The sequence below is a fragment of the Lycium ferocissimum genome, unplaced genomic scaffold, assembly GCF_029784015.1.
Source record: "Lycium ferocissimum isolate CSIRO_LF1 unplaced genomic scaffold, AGI_CSIRO_Lferr_CH_V1 ctg418, whole genome shotgun sequence".
NCBI lineage: Eukaryota > Viridiplantae > Streptophyta > Magnoliopsida > Solanales > Solanaceae > Lycium > Lycium ferocissimum.
In genome coordinates this window covers 34,074-53,223 of record NW_026725593.1, presented here as the reverse complement: position 1 = coordinate 53,223, position 19,150 = coordinate 34,074, and the positions used below count along the sequence as shown (strand labels likewise).

General features: G+C 32.9%; 1 protein-coding gene across 1 annotated transcript; it reads left to right on the top strand.

Moving 5' to 3' along the window:
- The first annotated feature begins 627 nt into the window (after positions 1-627).
- Positions 628-3,910, top strand: LOC132044333 (glycerol-3-phosphate 2-O-acyltransferase 6). The gene is made up of 2 exons (XM_059434825.1): positions 628-1,331; positions 2,824-3,910. Exons 1-2 carry the CDS (start codon positions 642-644, stop codon positions 3,706-3,708), a joined length of 1,575 nt encoding a protein of 524 aa, XP_059290808.1. The 5' UTR covers positions 628-641; the 3' UTR covers positions 3,709-3,910.
- The last annotated feature ends 15,240 nt before the right edge of the window (positions 3,911-19,150 follow it).

Sequence of the window (19,150 nt, the reverse complement as noted above, 5' to 3'; positions counted from 1 at the left end):
TTGCGCTCATTAGCACCGTCTCAACTCCACCTCTCACCCTTATACCCCGTACTTCTCAACTTCATAATAAAGTGTTTTAAGTTCTCCTCACTAACAACATCCGCATCAAACAAATTCAATATTTAAACTTGACAAGCTCGATATTTAAAGTTTTTAGTAATAAACTTGTTGTACTTCTAATTTTGTGAACTCACGTCTAATACTATTGTTAAAACATTAATGGATTTCACATCTCATATTTGTTAAAATTTTAGAGTTTCACATATAGTCATTATTAATGCTTAGAGTGGAAAATACTAAATTCGGATGAACCCGTCGCCGAAGAGTTGCATCCGTCACCGTGCAGAGTTTTCTTTTATTACGCAAACAAGTTAAGTTGGCCGCTAACAACAGGTAACTTAATTTCCATAGCCAGACTTATGGTAGTCAAAAAATTTAGTACAGCAATCTACTTATCCAGCTAATTTATATTAATAATACAGAAAAATACATTATCAATATATATAACTTAAACCCCAAAATAAACAAAAAAGAAAACGCTTATTTTCAACCACATACCATTTTCGTGGTTAGACTTAACAACAACTATAACATGGTCATCTTTTCTCATGTCTTTTTAAACCCTTCCCTTCGCTTCACAAATGAACATAGCCCAAACACACACACATACACATAATCTCTCATTCTTCCTTCTCCCAATAGGGAAAAAAATGGGTGCTATTCCCCATTTTGAACCAATCTCAGAATGTAACAAAGAGATTAATAGATCAAATCAAACAATTGCATCTGATTTAGATGGAACTCTCTTAGTTTCAACAAGTGCATTTCCATATTTCTTTCTTATTGCCTTAGAAGCTGGTAGCCTTATTAGGGCATTACTACTTCTAATATCTGTTCCATTTGTCTACTTTGTTTACATATTCATCGCAGAATCTATTGCAATTGAAACCTTAATCTTCATTGCCTTTGCTGGATTAAAGATTAAAGACATCGAAATAGTGTCAAGGGCTGTTTTACCTAAGTTTTACTCCGAGGATGTCCATCCACAAACTTGGAAAGTGTTCAATTCATTTGGAAAGAGATATGTTGTTACTGCAAATCCAAGAATTATGGTTGAACATTTTGCAAAGCACTTCTTAGGTGCTGATAAGGTTCTTGGTACAGAATTAGAAGTTTCTAAATCTGGACGTGCAACTGGTTTTGTTCTAAAACCAGGTGTTCTTGTTGGAGAACATAAAAGAGCTGCTGTTCTCAAGGAATTTGGAACAAATGTACCTGATTTAGGACTTGGAGATAGAGAGACTGATCATGATTTCATGTCCATATGCAAGGTAACAATCTAATTTTAATTTAACTTATAAATACTAATACAGAGTAGAATAAAATAATTTTTACACCATCAATATATTTTAACATGTTGTAACAAGTAACTTACCTCATTTTGCATGTTATGATCCCACTTTATGTGGATGATCACGTGTAGTTATCTTTTTAAATTTTTCTATACTTCGCATGTCTTTTTTTCTCTCAAAGTTGTCTAATTATATAGGCAGTACAATATCTATATTAATTTTTGGTGGGGTTGGTAAGAATTTAAGTTATAGCGTTCGATCTTGATTTTAATTCACGTGATTGCTTAGCTTTTTGTTAAATCATTTTCCGATCGTTATTAGCAGTACGTATACAACACATGCATTAGCACGGAATTAGATAAGGATAATGGTAGTTAATTATATATATATATATCAATTAAAAGTAGACTAGCTATTAAAAAAAAAAAAAAAACACTAATTTCTGCAAAAAGTGTATTTTGTTGTATAGTGTATAGAAATTATAGTATCTATATTTATGATCTCATATTTTTCACTAAAGACTTTGTATGAGAGCACCGATTAGTATGACAAAGATCAGAAAGAAAAGGTTGACCTCATGACTTGCCGTATACCTACCTAACTTAGTAAATTTTTTTGCTTGTAGTGTTTCTTCTTTTTTTTTTTATAAATACTATACAACAAAAAATTATTGTGTCATTTTTATATTATTCGTACTTGGTCATATTGATGACATTTATTTCAAAGAAGATGCAAAATGGACAAGCCATCATATATCTTTCACTTCCACCTCATTTTTCATTCAAGATGCGCCTCTAAGAGGACTACATACCAAACCCATGAATATTTCTCCCAACTCTTTCCATGGTGGGACCAAAGAAGATGAAGATACTGTAACTTCCTATAGATTGATAATGAAATAATTTTTACATGATTGGCTCATGTTATAAATGGTGCTTATAATTAAACATAACTACTCATAATTAATTAATTGAATTAATAATCTGGAAAATAAGGCAAGCAACCATCGGCTAAATTATACGAATTATGAAATAGAATATTATGTTTTTAGTGGATATAAGATATATCCTTATACTTTTGTAGTTTACTTTTCAAACAAATTAAGAGAATTCGATAAAAACGTATTGTATTACATCTCCCTATTCCATTTTTTTTTTTTTTTGACTATTTTCTTATTAGTTCATTCAAGACAATGATACATTTCTACATTTAAAAACATCTTACTGTAAATTTTTCATTTTAATCATAATGAGAAGCTTTATTGCCACACAAATGTTATGGCATGTTCAAGATCACAAGTTTTATAAGTTTTAAAGTCACACAAATATTATGACATGAATAAAAACACAAATTTAAAATTATATCACATTTTTAATTATCTTACTTTTAAGTTCGTAAAAATAAGATTGTACGTACCTACATTCATATTTCTATTTAATTCACTCAGTTAATTATGTGAATACTATTGCAGGAAGGGTACATGGTCCCAAGAACAAAAATAGAACCCTTACCCAGAAATAAACTCTTAAGTCCAGTCATTTTCCATGAGGGTCGTTGGGTACAAAGGCCTACACCACTTATAGCGCTCTTAACTTTCTTGTGGATGCCAATAGGCATAATTCTCTCAATTCTTAGAGTATACCTTAATATTCCTTTGCCAGAAAAAATTGTCAGATACAATTATATAATCCTTGGTATCAAACTTATTGTCAAAGGTACCCCTCCACCACCCCCTAAAAATGGCCAACGTGGTGTCCTTTTTGTGTGCAACCATAGAACTGTCCTAGACCCCGTTGTCACAGCTGTTGCACTAGGCAGAAAAATTAGTTGTGTTACATATAGTATTAGTAAATTTTCCGAGATGATTTCTCCGATAAAAGCCGTGGCGTTGTCCAGAGAGAGGGAGAAAGATGCCGCACATATTAAGCAATTGCTTGAAGAAGGTGATTTGGTTATATGCCCTGAGGGTACTACTTGTAGGGAACCATTTTTATTGAGATTTAGTGCACTTTTTGCTGAACTTACTGATAGAATTGTGCCAGTGGCAATCAACACTAAGCAAAGTGTATTCAATGGGACTACTGTTCGAGGGTACAAATTCTTGGATCCTTATTTTGTTTTCATGAATCCAAGGCCAACTTATGAGATCACTTTCTTGAATCAACTCCCTTCTGAGCTCAATTGTGGAAATGGCGGAAAATCAGCTATTGAAGTGGCTAATTATATTCAGAAAGTTCTTGGTGGTACTCTTGGATTCGAGTGTACTAGTTTGACAAGGAAGGACAAGTACGCCATACTGGCTGGAACAGATGGCCGTGTTCCAGCAAAGGAGAAGGAGGAAGAGAAGAACAAATAAAATAAATGAATTAGCAGTACGTAGTATGTAATGAATTATTTTTCTACTTTTTGCATTTTCATCAAGGAAAGAAAAGCAAAGGAACAAAGATTGAAAAGGAAAACATAAAAAGAAACAAGGGAATTACTTGAATTGTTATCATATGCATGATGATGATTTTTATCAATAATATGGGGTAATATGTATATTGTTTTGTTTGGAATGTACAAGTCTTAAATGCAATTTTTAGTAATTGTGTGAATTAATTACTAATACTCCCTCTGGATAAAAAAAGAAAAACAGCGTTTTAACATTCGCATGGCACTCACTCCAAAAAAAAAAAAAAAAAAAAAAACTACCCTTAATACTAATCACATAACACTTAATAGGAGCAAATCTGGAAAGATAAAGTTAATCTTGATTTAATAAGTGGATTTTTTTTTTTTACCCAAGCAAAAAAATGCTAAATGGACACTTTTTTTAAGTTTGAAAATCAAATAGCTGCCAGCCTGCCACAAGTCATCACCACATTTGAGCCATGCTTTCAGTTAAAGCCCTGAAAATGACTTCATTTAATTAGCATGGACATAACACATTCAATTCCGCCATATTTTAACCTAATTAATTTCTTTTAATTTCGAGCGTTTCAAACTAAATGAAAAGAAAGTTCCAAAAGAGTTTTCCACTATTGGCTGCATTTATACTTCCCTTCAAATCGTTATGACCCTACTCTATGTATATGAGTTGAGTCTTATAATGACACTTGTCCAAAAATCACCACCAATGATATTTTACAGTTTGCACGAATATACTCTTAGGCGTTTGGGCATTGGTTTTGACAATTGGTTTAACAGCCTAAGTTTAAATCGTGTTTGGACATCTGATTTGAATATTTTAAGTTGTATTTTCTCTTATAAACGTAAAGGCGCCGTAAATTGTGAAAACTATCAAAACATTCTCCATTCTTATACAATCTTATCAAATGTGCAAATCATAGTTTATAACAAAATTAGTACACTACTAGAAGGCTTTTCTAAAAAATGCAACATCAATTAATCAAACTTTACTTCAATAAAATCAAAAATTGAACATGAATAGTAATGTAACTACTATTTAATATAATCTTCCCACATAAATTAAAGGTTGGTAGACATAAATAAAGGTTGGTCGAAGTTAATGAGATTGGTAAATGATTGATGGGGGTAATTGTTAAAAATATTTACCAACTTATGGGTCTTATTTTACAAAATATTAACTTATGGGTTAAATTTTGTATTTAAAAAAGTTAAAACCATGGTTTCAAATCCCAAACCATGCTTTTTGAATTATTTGGGTTCAAACTATAGTTTCAAACTAGGTTTCAAACCATGACTGAAAATTGATGATCAAATGCTGGTTTGAAATCATGATTTCAAACCATGGTTTGAAAATTGATGGCCAAACGCCTACTTAGCTAGTCCTACTTAATTTATCATATTTACTATGTTTGGTACTCGATTTGTTTTTTAGGTGTCTTTTTCAGGCTCATTAATATACATTATTTCTTTACATAATAATAGGGTTAGTAGTAAAAAAGCCACGTGCAAGTAATTAATAGCTGCCATTTATTAGTGTGGGCAAATAATTTTCACAAAATGAATAAATAACATGTTACAATTAATAAGCCTAGGCTAGCTACTACATCAAACTTGGAAAACTATACACCTGTTGAATGGAGGAATTCGTTCTTTTTACCTGTGCCTATAACTTTCAAATGAAGTAAGTATACTAGAATTAAAGTTCATCATAATTATCATTCCAAAAACAAAACAAAAACAAAGCTTTCACTTGGCTCGTGAATGTATATATACCTTCTTTTTTTTTTATAACCATATAATATTCAGACTCACTATTCCCATTTTTGCATATTTGCAATTTGCAGCGCTGCGTATTGGAATTTGTAACTTCGGTTATCATGGAAAGGGAAAAACATAAACAGAAAAAGTTAGTACCGCAATTTAATTAGGCGCTAGGAGCTCATCTAATATTAAATGTTTTCCTTAATTTTGAACTGAAAGCGTATTTTTTGTTTTATTCATATTGTGGTTCTTGCTTTATCTCGTTTGTTTGAAATAAAGCTTATTTAGCTTTGTTTTCTTATAGTCCATTGTAGCGGTGGGCGTTCTAGGGACCATTCGGATTGGATACAAAAATTTCTGCTTGGATATTCGATTATTGGATTGAAGAAATTACAATTCAAATTCGATCCAATTAAATTCGTTTTGGATTTAGATTTTTTAAGTTCAACTTTGAATTAATCGATTTGTATTTTCCAGATTTTTGGTTTGGACTTTTGAGCCTTAAGGTAGGCCATAAGCCCATAACAATTAACAGTCTCAATTCACTTAATAGTTTACTTCTTAAAATGTATAATTTTCTACATTTAACAAGGACTAATATCACCTTGCCGTCCATACCGTGTAATTCCGTATTAGGCTTAATACTATAATGGGCAAGGTCGTATGGTATTAATCTAATGGATCTTTGGCAATTGAACTTATTAGTATTAGGCACACATAATATGAGTAGGGTTGAATATAAGACATAAAAATTTTGGATTTTCGAATAACCAAAAATCCATAATACTAAATCACATATCTATTAAAAAAACCACAAATTTTAAAAATAAAATCCAATGTCAAATTCATAATTTAAAAATCCAAAAAATTCGGATTTCGATTGGCCCAAACCATGCCAACCCCTAATTCATAATAATAAGAGAGAGAAAAAAATTGCAACCTTACTAATTTCTACCATCTTTCTCCACTACCATATGCTTTTCGGTGCCAAATCTTTTCCACTGCACTGCCACCTTATCTCTTTGATTTAATTTGCATTGGAAAACATCTAAAGTTTCCCCTAAATTTTGTGAAAAGGTTTTAATCTTCCCCTTTCATAATAGATGGGATCAAATATATGTTTATTGTCACAAGATTGGTTCTGATATGCTCTTATTCATTAACCGCAAAAGCTTTCCAATTTATGTGCCTTTCGAAAATAGAAAGGCGTCAAATTTACCCTTAAATTATACGAAATGGTTCACATTTGCTCCTAAATTTTAAAAAAGGGGTCATTGTTTACGGCAATATGTACAACATCATCTTCTTCAACATTTAGAACCTCCAACAACAAGGTCTCTATCCTTCAAGCTTAAATTAATTACCGAAAAACCTCAAATCATCTCAAATGAATTAAATTCAAACACAACGAACAATTTCACCCAATTTAATTTTCACCTCTGTTGGAACTCTATCGACAAAACTCTGTGACCAATTCTTCTCAGAACATCAATAGCCATATCAAAGTTCCACACCAATAGCGATGTCAAAGTTCTACGTCAAAGTTCTACTGCTAAAATAAATTTAGATACTCATTAGTTAGCTTCTAAATTATTTGCAATAATATATTAGCAATCTAGGTGGGGTTGTTTGAGGGGAAATTGTCTTACAGCAGAGGTGAAATAATGACAAAAAGAAAAGGTAAAATGAAAGCGAAAGAAATTGTTCCAATGGGGCGGTTTTTGTGTGTTCTTTTTGTGAGTGTCCTGGAATGAAGTGGTGGTGAAGTAATGATGTTGACGTGGTGTATTTGAGAGTGAACTGAATCTATTACTATGGTGGTGATTCATTTAGAATGATGATGGATGGTGTTGAGAAAGATTAAATCTGCAGAATTTCACAAAGTTTATGAGAAAATTTGGACCATGCCACATAGTGTAAGGCCTAATTTAATTTTACCTCGTAAAATGTTTCATGTGTTTGAAAGCTTCAGTTGTTAGGAAATAAGGTCATATTTGAATCAACTTGTAATGACATGAATATATTTGACCATAACTATTAACGGAGGTTTGTTTTTTCGTTTTTGCGTCTCTTTATTTTCTTTTGGAAGGTTCTTGTAATTTCTTCTTCCTTCCTTTTTTTTTTTTTTTTTTTTTTTTTTTTTTTTTTTGGCTTCTGTTTTTTCTTCTTTAGTTTCTTGTATTAAAATGGTAAACCAAACATATAAGAATAATAGCCTGTCTAGTACGTGAATGAACCAGATAGAAGTAGAAGGTGGACCAAAAAATATATTAATCAACTATTGAATTAAGTTATTGCTAATATAGGATCATATGATACAGCGAGGCACTTGCTTTCGTTCTCATACGCCATTTCTGTGAACTATAAACTACTAGAAAAAGCTTGAACAATTAATAAGTCAACTTATTAGCTAAGATGGTGATGGATATCCTCCTAACTGTTTCCTTCATTCTTATTTGGTTTTGTTTTTTTCTCTCGAAAAATCTATTTATTTATTTTTGTCTCTTGCACCTTTTTGTTTGCTTGTCATCAAATGATTTCATATTTGCTTATCTACTATAGTTCTATGTCGGTAATTAATGAATGTTTCTCATTTTCTTCTCCTAGCTAGCTATTTCCCTTGACGGCTTCTCTAGGTAATTTAATGTGTGGTTGAAACTTAGGGAAGAAGAAAAAGATATTGATTGAATAAATGTTGTTGAGTTGCTCTGGAAATAATGGAGAGGGTTATTAAGATATGGTTTTGTATTTCCTATGTTACGGAGATATCAGGGCAAATCACGATGTGACTTAAGGTTGACAATGTATTTTATGATTGATTATAAGGTATTATTTGTGATATTTTATAAATTTGATTATTACAGATAGTTACATAACGTTGTTGCGTATCATGATTTTAACCTAATGGTGTTAAAGAAAACGAAGTTACATTATCAGTTGAACATATGTGAAGCTTCTTGTTTTATGGTTACTGTTAAACTAACACTCATAAATCATAGCGAAACTAGAAGAATTTAAGGACCAAATGTCAACATTGAGACATAAATAGCATTGACAATATTTTTGGACAATCTCCATTTTTGAAAATAAAGCAAAAGATTAAGTGGTAGCTGAATAACAGAGAGTACGCATCAAGCCAGCATTAAACTTACTGAAAATAATTGTCGCTCCTTCTTGCTGCAAGATGTTAACAAAACCATTTAGAAAACCCGAACCAAAAAAATGAAAGAAAGAAAAACACTTGATCGATGACTACTTCGCTCAGAATAGAAATTGTGTGATTAATTGCCCCTTTAATTTCAACAGTAATTAAAACAAAAACAAAAAATTATATAGATGTACATCGGGATCACATATTATATAAAAAATAGTAGGTAAAATCAGAGGCGGATCCAAGATTTTAAGCTTGTGGGTTCCTAGTAAAATGAACTAATATGCAAATTCGGACAAAAAGACTCCAAGGGGAATTGATCCTACATCAAAAACATAAGCGCTGAATCAAGGTTCCTTCTTTACCGTTGAGCCAACAACTTCTTTTAGTAATGGATTCCCAACTAGCAATTTGTTATATAATTAACAAACTCCCAATATAAATACAGGGTTCGGGTTATCAGGTGTGGGTTCCCGGGAACCCACATCCATTACACTGGATCCGCCCCTTGGTAAAACATGATTTTTTCACAGGCATTGTAGGTCTCTTTGTTTCTCGAGAAGGAGAAATTTCTAATTTAGAGCGATTTCTCCTTAAATGAACCTAGGTGACGCAAATCTAAATTATTTGAGTAAATAAATTTCACATACCAAATAATTAAATAAAAAACATAAAATGGACCTAATGAAGAAAGAGGCGAACCTCTACTTTTAGAGCAGTAATTGTGATTGCCTCTTTTTTGTTCCAAAATAATTGAAGAATAGTCAAAAGAATCAAATATATTGAAGTATAAGAAACATAAGTAAAAATCACCCGAATAAAGGAACAGCAATTCTTCACTTTTACAGCATAGCATCAAGATATCTCTCTGACAGCCTGATTATAGAAAGTTTAAGATAAATCTTTCTTTTTGATGTTTTTTCAGGATTTTAACAAACAATTCAAGCAGATTAAAAAAATTACCCATCTCTACGCATTTACAAAGTTCGTCCATTAAAAAACTAAACTTGGGGTATACAACTCACATAACTGTATACCCTGGCTACATAAAATCATCATTGAATCACTCTGCCTGTTGTATAGGTGCATAACATGTAAATAGCATATCCAAACGGTATACAATGTACATATTTGCTAAGTATTTTCTTAAATATGTTTTAAAAATAGGTAAAAAATAGAATATTTTTTAAAATAAATATTTTTGAGTAATTATTTTTAGGGAAAAGGGCCCAATATACCCCTGAACTATTGGAAAAATATACCCTTCGTTATCTTTCGAGGCGAAATATCACTAGTTATCTTTCGCGAAGATAAATATACCCTTCATTTTGACGGAGAACACGTGTCATCGTATTATTGGCCTATTTTAACTATTTTCAAATTAACTAAAAATTGAGGCAAACTCCATCAATAACGCCGCCATCGCCACCTTCCGCCGTCGCCGGCGCTAGTTAAAAACATATTCACCACCACCACGCCACCCTCCTCCGCTGCCACCTTCCATCACATTGGTTTTAAATCCCCTTGCCGAAAATGTCAAATCTAAATTAGGAAACAGCTCCATTTTCATTTCCATAAAACAATTTTAGAGATACGAAACAAAAACCATTACAGAGATCAGGCGAAATCCTAAGGGCATTTCATTTGAATATTCGATATGGATCTTAACGCTATAAGTTTCATAAATTACATTATTTGACTCATTTTTTCACGTAATGTACAATCAAATCGTTATTAAATAATACTTGAAATCTTAATATTGTCGCTTTTATCTATGAGTTGCATTGATGCTAGGGTTTTGCAAATTGTTTAATGACGATTAGTTGATCTGTTGATTTACTCCTCTCTTTTTTTCGCGTTTCCATTACTTCTATACTGCATGTCATGTGTTGACGGATCTGTTTGGGAATTGAAAATTTTCGTTCTAGTGAATTGCATCTTTGAAATTTTCGTTTGAATTTTTTACTAGCGCCAGCGACGTCGGCGTTATTGATGGAGCTTGCCTCAATTTTTAATTAATTTGAAAATAGTTAAAATAGGCCAATAATACGATGACACATGTCTTCTGTTAAAATGAAGGATATATTTGTGCACAAAGTATAACAGTAGGGGTATATTTGACCCTAGAGTATAATGAAGGATATATTTAGCCCTTTTTCAATAGTTCAGGCATATATTTGGCCCTTTTCCGTTATTTTTAATTACATGAGCATTTTTGTTAATTTCCCTTTTTGTGTAGGAATATGACAATTGGGGACCAGGGCTGCACAGCCAGCTAATTTGGGTGAAATGAAGAAATAAAGCAGACCCAAGCCCACGTGATTGGAGGTCCATTTAATATGGCCTTTAATATGTTTGATTCAGCTAATTGGGCAATAGGAATTATTTTGGACCCGGACCTAATCCAGTTGTACTTACAACAACTCTAATTTAAAGCTCATTAATTTTTCATCGGGAAAAGGACACCATGTGGCTTTAGAATATACTTGAGACGAATTTTAGCCCTAAGTTTTCGTAAGTATTCGAATTAGAGCCTACGCCCCAACTTATTTTTTTTTGCTTATAAGCTGAAAATGAGACGAATTTTAGCCCTAAGTTTTCGTAAGTATTCGAATTAGAGTCTACGCCCCAACTTATTTTTTTTTTGCTTATAAGCTGTTTTCAGCTTATAAGCTGCTTTAGATAAGTTAAGTCAAACGGGCCCAATTATTTTTTTGAGCTTATTTTATTAAGACAAAATGACTTATAAGTTATGTCGACCAAAACACTCAAAATGGCTTATAAAAATTCATTTTTTCGAAACTTATGAGCCAATCCAAACGGGCTCTTAGACTCTAGGAGCAAATTAATGTCAATTTCTAGCCATCAGACTGGTTTCAGCTCTCTTCTCTCTCTTGCAGCGGACGAACTTTTCCGGCCAGATCCGTTAGATATTGTTTTAGATCTTGTAGGTTTCGACTGATTTCTTTGCTCTCTTCTTCTTTTTGTCACCGACGCTGACATCTTTTGGGAGTTTTTTTTTCTGGCCTTTGGTTTCTTCTCTCCGGAGCAGGTCTCTCCTCTGATTTTGGTGCCATTGGAAAAAAATAGGTAAACAGAAATATCCCCAAAACATATATAATAAGTGTATAATAATTGTATAACATATGTATAATTAGTGCGTATACATTGATTATACATTTATTATAATTTTTCCCAAAGCATGTATAATATGTGGATAATGATTGTATAATATGTGTATAATTAGTGAGTATACATTGATTATACATTTATTATTAATTTATTATACACAAATTATCCAACATTGATAATTTTCTATATACATACGGGTGGGATACATATTTTATACAACAATGATACCGTTTTTATATGTATGATACATTTTCAATACATATACAATAGTGATACATATTATATACACCAATGATACAGTTTTTATACATATACTGGAATTATTTTTAAATTGATTACGAAATGAAATTATTTTAAAGGGCTAAAAACGTCTACTAGGCTTCTTGGGTCATCCGGTGCCAATAGTTTCACCCGAATTACCATTTATATCTTTGTCTCATTTTCATCTACCAAACATACATAACCCCACTTCTAATTATATTGTTTTTCTTTTCCGATGAAGTAGCCAATCCATGATCTAGGATTATCCAATACCAAGGAGGTAAGCAGGGGATTATTATGGTCAATTCGAATGAATGTCCCTATCTTGGGGTGGTCTTTAATTTTTGGCCTTCAAACCGCTGGTCTTTAATTTTTGTCCTTTGGCACTTTAAGTAACAAAAAAATTATGCCTTGTCCGGCATAGTTCTGTGGACATTAAGTTATCCGACATAACTTCATTTCTACAGAATTTATGCCAGAGAAGGCAAAATTTATGCCAGACGCGGGAAAGTTTCGATAAACTTATGCGGAGCGAATTTGTTACTACATAACTTATGCCGGATAAATTCATTTCTACAGAACTATGCCGGACAAGATATAGTTTTTATGTAACTTTGCTCGACAAGGCATAGTTTCTATGAAACTTTGCCTTGCGAAATTTTCTTTTTTTGTTTACTCTGCTGGGGATCAAACCCAGAATCTCTGATATCGTAGACCAGTGAATAAGGGTACTTTGACTCACAAATTTTCTTTAAATGAGAAGCAGGACAAAAATTAAAGACCAGCGAGTGTGGGACAAAGATTAAAGACCAGTCCGTATGAAGGAAAATCTGCGCAAAAAATTGGCTTATTATTGTACAATGAACTACCCAAAATGCCCAGCCCAACCTTCATTTTGTAGGTCCGTGAAGACATAATCACCTCCCACCCCACCCCACCCCCTTCACCGTTTTTTAAAAAACGGAAAAGGGCCAAATATACCCCTGTAATATGAGAAAAGGTTTAAATATACCATTCGTTATACTTTGGGTCCAAATATACCCCTGCCGTCATACTATTGGATCAAATATACCTCTCTTCCGTTAAAGTTGTCCAAGGTGGACATCCAATCCAATGTGACACTGACATTTGATGAGTTGTATGCCACGTGGCATGCCACCTAAGCGCCCCTAACCCAGTTTAACCTTCCCTTTACTTGTTCTTCCATTACTAAAATTTTCTTCCCTCCACCGTCATTAACACCACTAAAGTTGGAGATGGCAAGGGCAAATCCCTTGTTCGTGCCTTCATGTCAGTTTCCCCTTTGCTTGTTCTTTCTTTTTGCTATTTTTTTATTTTACTGCTTCCTAATGGATTTGTTGTTTTTTATGTTCCTTTTCATTCTAACAATAATTTTCGTTGTGTTTCGCTAAATTTGTAGGATATCATACTTTTATTTATTCATTTTTCCCTATACAATCGTAGGACAAGTTCCGGTGAATGTATTTAGAGGATTTATCATATATGATTGTTTTCATTGCTGACAACATACTGCAATTCATCTTCTTCTTTATTCTGGCTTGTGAGCTGTTATGCTTTTTGAAGCTTACACCGGATCCTCTGAAATTGAGCGATTTTTTTTCCCATCCAAAATCGATTCGAGCCCAAAAAAAAAAATGTTGGTTCATTTCTATCTCCATCTCCAACTTTAGAGTCGGGAATGATGGTAATAGTGGTAGAGGGAAAGAAAATTTTAGTGGTGGAAGAACAAATAGAGAGGAAGGGGAAAATGGGTTAAAGGTGCTTAGGTGACATGCCACGTGACATCCAAATCATCAAATGTCAATGTCATGTAGCATTGGATGTCCACCTTGGACAACTTTAACGGAGGAGGAGTTTATTTGATCCAATAATACAACGGCAGGGGTATATTTGAATCCAAAATATAATGAAGGGTATATTTAAACCTTGTCTCATAATACAGAGGTATATTTGGCCCTTTTCCGTTTAAAAAAACACTTTATTTTACCCAAATAAAAATTTACTAATAGAAAAAGGATTTTACTTGAAAGTGATAGAATAATATTTTTCAAAGGGTTTTATATTACCAAATAGTGCAGGCATAAATAAATATGCTAGTACACACTTCGAGTTCGTATTTATTGTAAGATAAAAATGTGGGATCCTAAGAAAACTTTTGAAAAAATTAAGGGACAATTGCCAACTGTCGCTTTGACACCACCTTTGTTTCCTTTTGAGGTATAAATTGCCATCAAACTTTTTAAAATTTACCTAAAAACACATACAGGCAACTATGCAAATAAAGGGCAAAACTGGGACAAAAACGAAAGTTGTGAGGCTGCGAGGATAACAAAACTCATGAATGCTCACTTATATATAGTTATAAGCTTATAATATAAAGCTATCAAAAAAATTGAAGAGTTCAAGTTAATAAAGAACGTTCTGTCATCATACGATGTTCAGGTTAGAACACATGAAATACAGAGGATGATATGTAATTGAATTACTGAAGAAGAGGGTTATTGAAGAGCTCAAGTTAATGGATAACGTCCCTTCATCATCCAATAATATTCAACTAAATCTATCAAATGGGCTAGCCGGGCCACGTCCGGCCCGGTTAAAACTTGGATCGGGAAATGGGGGTTTGGAGCGGACCAGGGAGAGTGCTGAGTGGAAGAGGTCCTGAGCCCAGTAGATTTATCCAAAGTTAACTTTTCATTTGAAAATTAAAGATAAAAACAAAAAAGATACACATGCATAGCATGTGACCTCCATATGTAGATTATTCTAGTCCAATTTACTCAAAAATAGAGATGAAATTTTTGCAAGTTCATATGTTTTTCATAATTTAATAGTCTAGAATTTCTACACTCAATTTGGGGTATATAATAAAAATAGTCAGTAAGGGACTGTGCCTTGTGGTATATTAGTAAAAAAATTAAGAAGAGAAATTAAACTGATAGAGAAACCAGACAAAAGATTAACTTTTGAATTTTAGGAAACTTTAAATGTTTGAGGGTGTTTCTAATGAACAGTCAATCAAGACTGGCAGAACATGCTGACTAACAGTAATTAATTTTTATTTTCTCCCATTTTCTACACTTTCATCTACAAATGTGATTGTCCTCCCAAGTCATCTTGAACAAACTCTGGTCATCTATTTTTATAGGGATGTTGTAAGATGCACATATATTTCTAAGATGATGAGATGGACAAATGAAATGAGTTGAGAATATTGTTATATAATTCTGATCTGAAATCCCAACTTTTAGCAGAAAATACCGCTGAAGCATCTAGCTTCAGCATAATCCTTGTGCTGCGGATATTGCAGAAAGTAGCTTTGCTCTAACATCATAGCATGACAGGTTCATTTCTATATTGTACTTAATTTTGTCATCATTTTACTTGAATTTTGAGTGACATAAAGATCATAACACAAACGAAATTGAGTTACAAAAGGATGATGACTTCTCCATACTTTGGGCATCCACTTGCTCTCAATAACCAGAACTATATGTAAAGCCTAATTCAAATGAAAATACTATGTACAGTACCAACTACTACAATCTTCCTTCTCCACTCTATCACATTTTCTCGTAATATACTTATAAGATCAGAAATATTTAATGAATAATTAATTAAACATCTTAATATTTTGGAAATTAATCAGGTTGCACCTATCACAGAGTCTTCCAGCAATCACTAATGAGAGGTTCCCTCTCAAAACTTTATGTATGTCTTTGTAGTGATTCACATTTTACTTATTAACAATAAAAATAAAACTTGATGCAGAGTACTTCCAGGGATGGAAGAGGTCCTGAGCCCAGTAGATCGGAATAAATTTATCCAAAGTTAACATTCTATTTAAAAATTAAAAATAAATCAAAAGATACATGCACGTGAACCCCATTATGTAGATTATTCTAGTATAATCAAATACTCTATTATTTAGTGCAATGAACAATTAATAAACACATTGCCAATTCTAAATTTTGTTTATATTAATTGAAAGCGAATCAGTTAAACTTCTGAAACGGCTTAATTAGATTCCACTCCAGGTTACTATCTTAATGACATTTTCAGACAATACTATCTTAATGACATTTTCAGACAATGAAAACTTCAAAAGAATGTCAAGCCCGATCAATAAAAACATCTTTAATGCTTTTGTAAATGAATTAAGTTTTGTCCAAAATTATTTTTCATCTAAAAGTTAAAGAAAAATACTAAAGGAGGTTAGTATTCAATTATTTACAGCCTCAATTTTTACATCCTAAAAGATTAAGAAGTATGCACTATTCAATATGAGGCTCGAGCCATCAAATGTAAGATTGAACTAATTGTGTTTGATCTATTGACCAAATTGATAGTTACTATGCGATAAGTCAATTTGTATTATGTACATGTGATCCCGAGATGCATGAGGAGCCACAATAGTAATGTGAAAGCTCTAATCATTTTCTTTAGAACTTATAAGTTATTTACTTTTAAATAAGCAAAAAATAAACAACTCATTCTAAAATATCATATTCATACTAAAATGACAAAGTAATAAAAGACTTATGGAGGTTAGTGTTCAAGTATTTACAACTCGATTTTAACAAATGATCCAAAAAGAATATTTAAGAAGTATACAATATGAGGCTCGAGCCCTCAAATGTAAGATTGAACTAGTTGTATTTGACCGTTTGACCAAATCGGCAAAGTTAATTTATATTATGTACCTCTGACCCGGAGATGGTAGAGCGCCAGTGCTCGCTAAGTGGAGCCACAGTAGTGATGTGAATGCTGTGATCACTTTCTTTAGAAGCTTATAAGTTGTTGACATTTGAATATGCTAGAATTAAAAAACTCATTGTGACATTATCATATTAAATAAATAAAGTTAAGATTATTAGTAAAACACAATTCTAGTACTTTGTTTGTAACGATCCGCCTAGTCGTTATAGAGTTTTTGACCCATTTACCCTTGTTGACCCTTCCCCAAGTCCGTTGATATGATCTATGTCTTAAGAAAGTCATTGGTTTGGTTCCCGCAAGGTTCGAGTGTAAAGTGAGTCATTGATGGAGAAGCTAGTTAAGTTAACGAGTTAGAGTTGACCACGGTCAACTTCGGTTTAGGATGACCCCGTGTCAATGTTTTGGAAGTTTCAACAAGTTAATAGGATGATTTTGAACTTGTCCACAAGTTTTGGTGAGGTTCCGAAGAGTTGCAGATGGGTTGGGTTTTGTCGTGCTCGTATTTGATGTTTTCACCGTAAGTCTTTGGCTAGAAAGGGCTCCATATTGATCAAATGACCTTTCTTTTGTGTGAGTATGGAACCATTAGATCCGTATTGTAATTATGAAGATACAACAAAAAGAATCATCGCGTTTCGCCTCCGTATGAGGGAGTTATGACCATTTTTGTGCGGTAAAGGAAACAACAAGTCCGTCGTAATGTGACTCGGAACGCCGCCGTAGCGGGACCACTGCAGCGACCGACTGGGCTAGAATACCCGTATTTTTATATTCCAACTCCGAACCATTACCCATAAGACCCCAAAGTCAGTTTTCAAGATAGAAAGAGGCACACTTCATTCCATTCATTGATAAAAGTATCTTGGACGGTATGTCCCCACCTTTATTTGTTCCTTTTCCTTTCTTCTTTAAGTTGCATGATTAGTTTAAGGTCCATCAATGATGGATAAAAATCCTAGAACCCCAGAATTAGTAAATCCTTAAATAATTGATGTATTGTTGATTTTATTTTCAATTAATCATCTAGGAGTATAGATTATCACTTTCTAGGAAGGGAATTTGATTTCTTATGCATGAAATTGCATGTTGGGACTTAGGGTTCTAATAAAAATGGAAACTTTGTCCTAAAATCTGTTTGAAAGGGTAAAATTGATTAGAAACCCATGAATTGAAGGTTAATGATTGGAGATAGAAGTTATGATAAATTCACCATTAAAGGATGGTTTCATCCATTGAAAAGAGTAGAAGTAAGTGGGTCTTCTTCCCCAAATTGTTGTTCTTGTTTAAATATATGGTTCGTTTCTTACTTAGCATCATATTATTAGACTTTGACCGTTATGAGGCGCTTTGGAAACAGAAGGCTCGTGTGAAGTAGTTTGTGGCTCTTGTTCTGCATTCGAGGTGGGTAACGACTTACTTTAGTTAGACTTTGATTTGTGAAACATATGTATTGTGTAGAATTGATAGAAGAAAGCATGATTAGGACTTCGAACATGGTGTTTTTGTTGGATATTAGCTAGGTTGGTATGACATCTGATTTTGTGGGCTCGTCGCGATTACTTTATGTACTGAAATATGAGATGTAGTTGTATTCATAGTATGGCGATTCAGGATGGATTTATATTAGGTTGATTGTTGTTGATGGTCGCTCGTTACCCTGTTATTGTGATTAGACTTATTATCTAAATTTTCGTGTTATACTCAATTCTCTTTTATTGTGACACATATCATCAAAGAAAGGAAGGATACTGAGTTTATACCTGAATCGTGATTTATATATTTATGATAGTACGTAGATGAACACTTAATGTATGATTTACTGTTGATGATAATATATAGAAGAATGAAGCATCTTGGTGATACAAGACTTAGTTGTGAGGCGTACTTGTTATATGTGGAAGTAAAGAGGGACATAGACTTTTATGTTTGTTGAGAAGAGTTGTATGATTCACTTTATGGTTGAGTTGATCTAAGTCTTGATATTACATGTGGCTTTGTGACTTGTACCTTCATCGTTATTTTATTTGCATTGATTTACCATGTTTACACTCATTTATGCATTCATATACTCATACATGATGGAAATGGTTCGGTAACGATTCATGAAAGACTTGTGGCATGATGCCTTGTGTTTGACATTGATATTGCTATTGTTCATAGTCCATACATATTAATGAACTGGAATACGTTGAGACATACATTGTGATGTGAAACTAGTGAAGAAGTTAATATAACCTTCTTGTTGAACTTGTGATACTATTTGATACATGGTACTTGATAAATTGATCATTGAGAGTGATGTGACAGTGTTACTATACAAATGAAAAGGCACATTTGACCT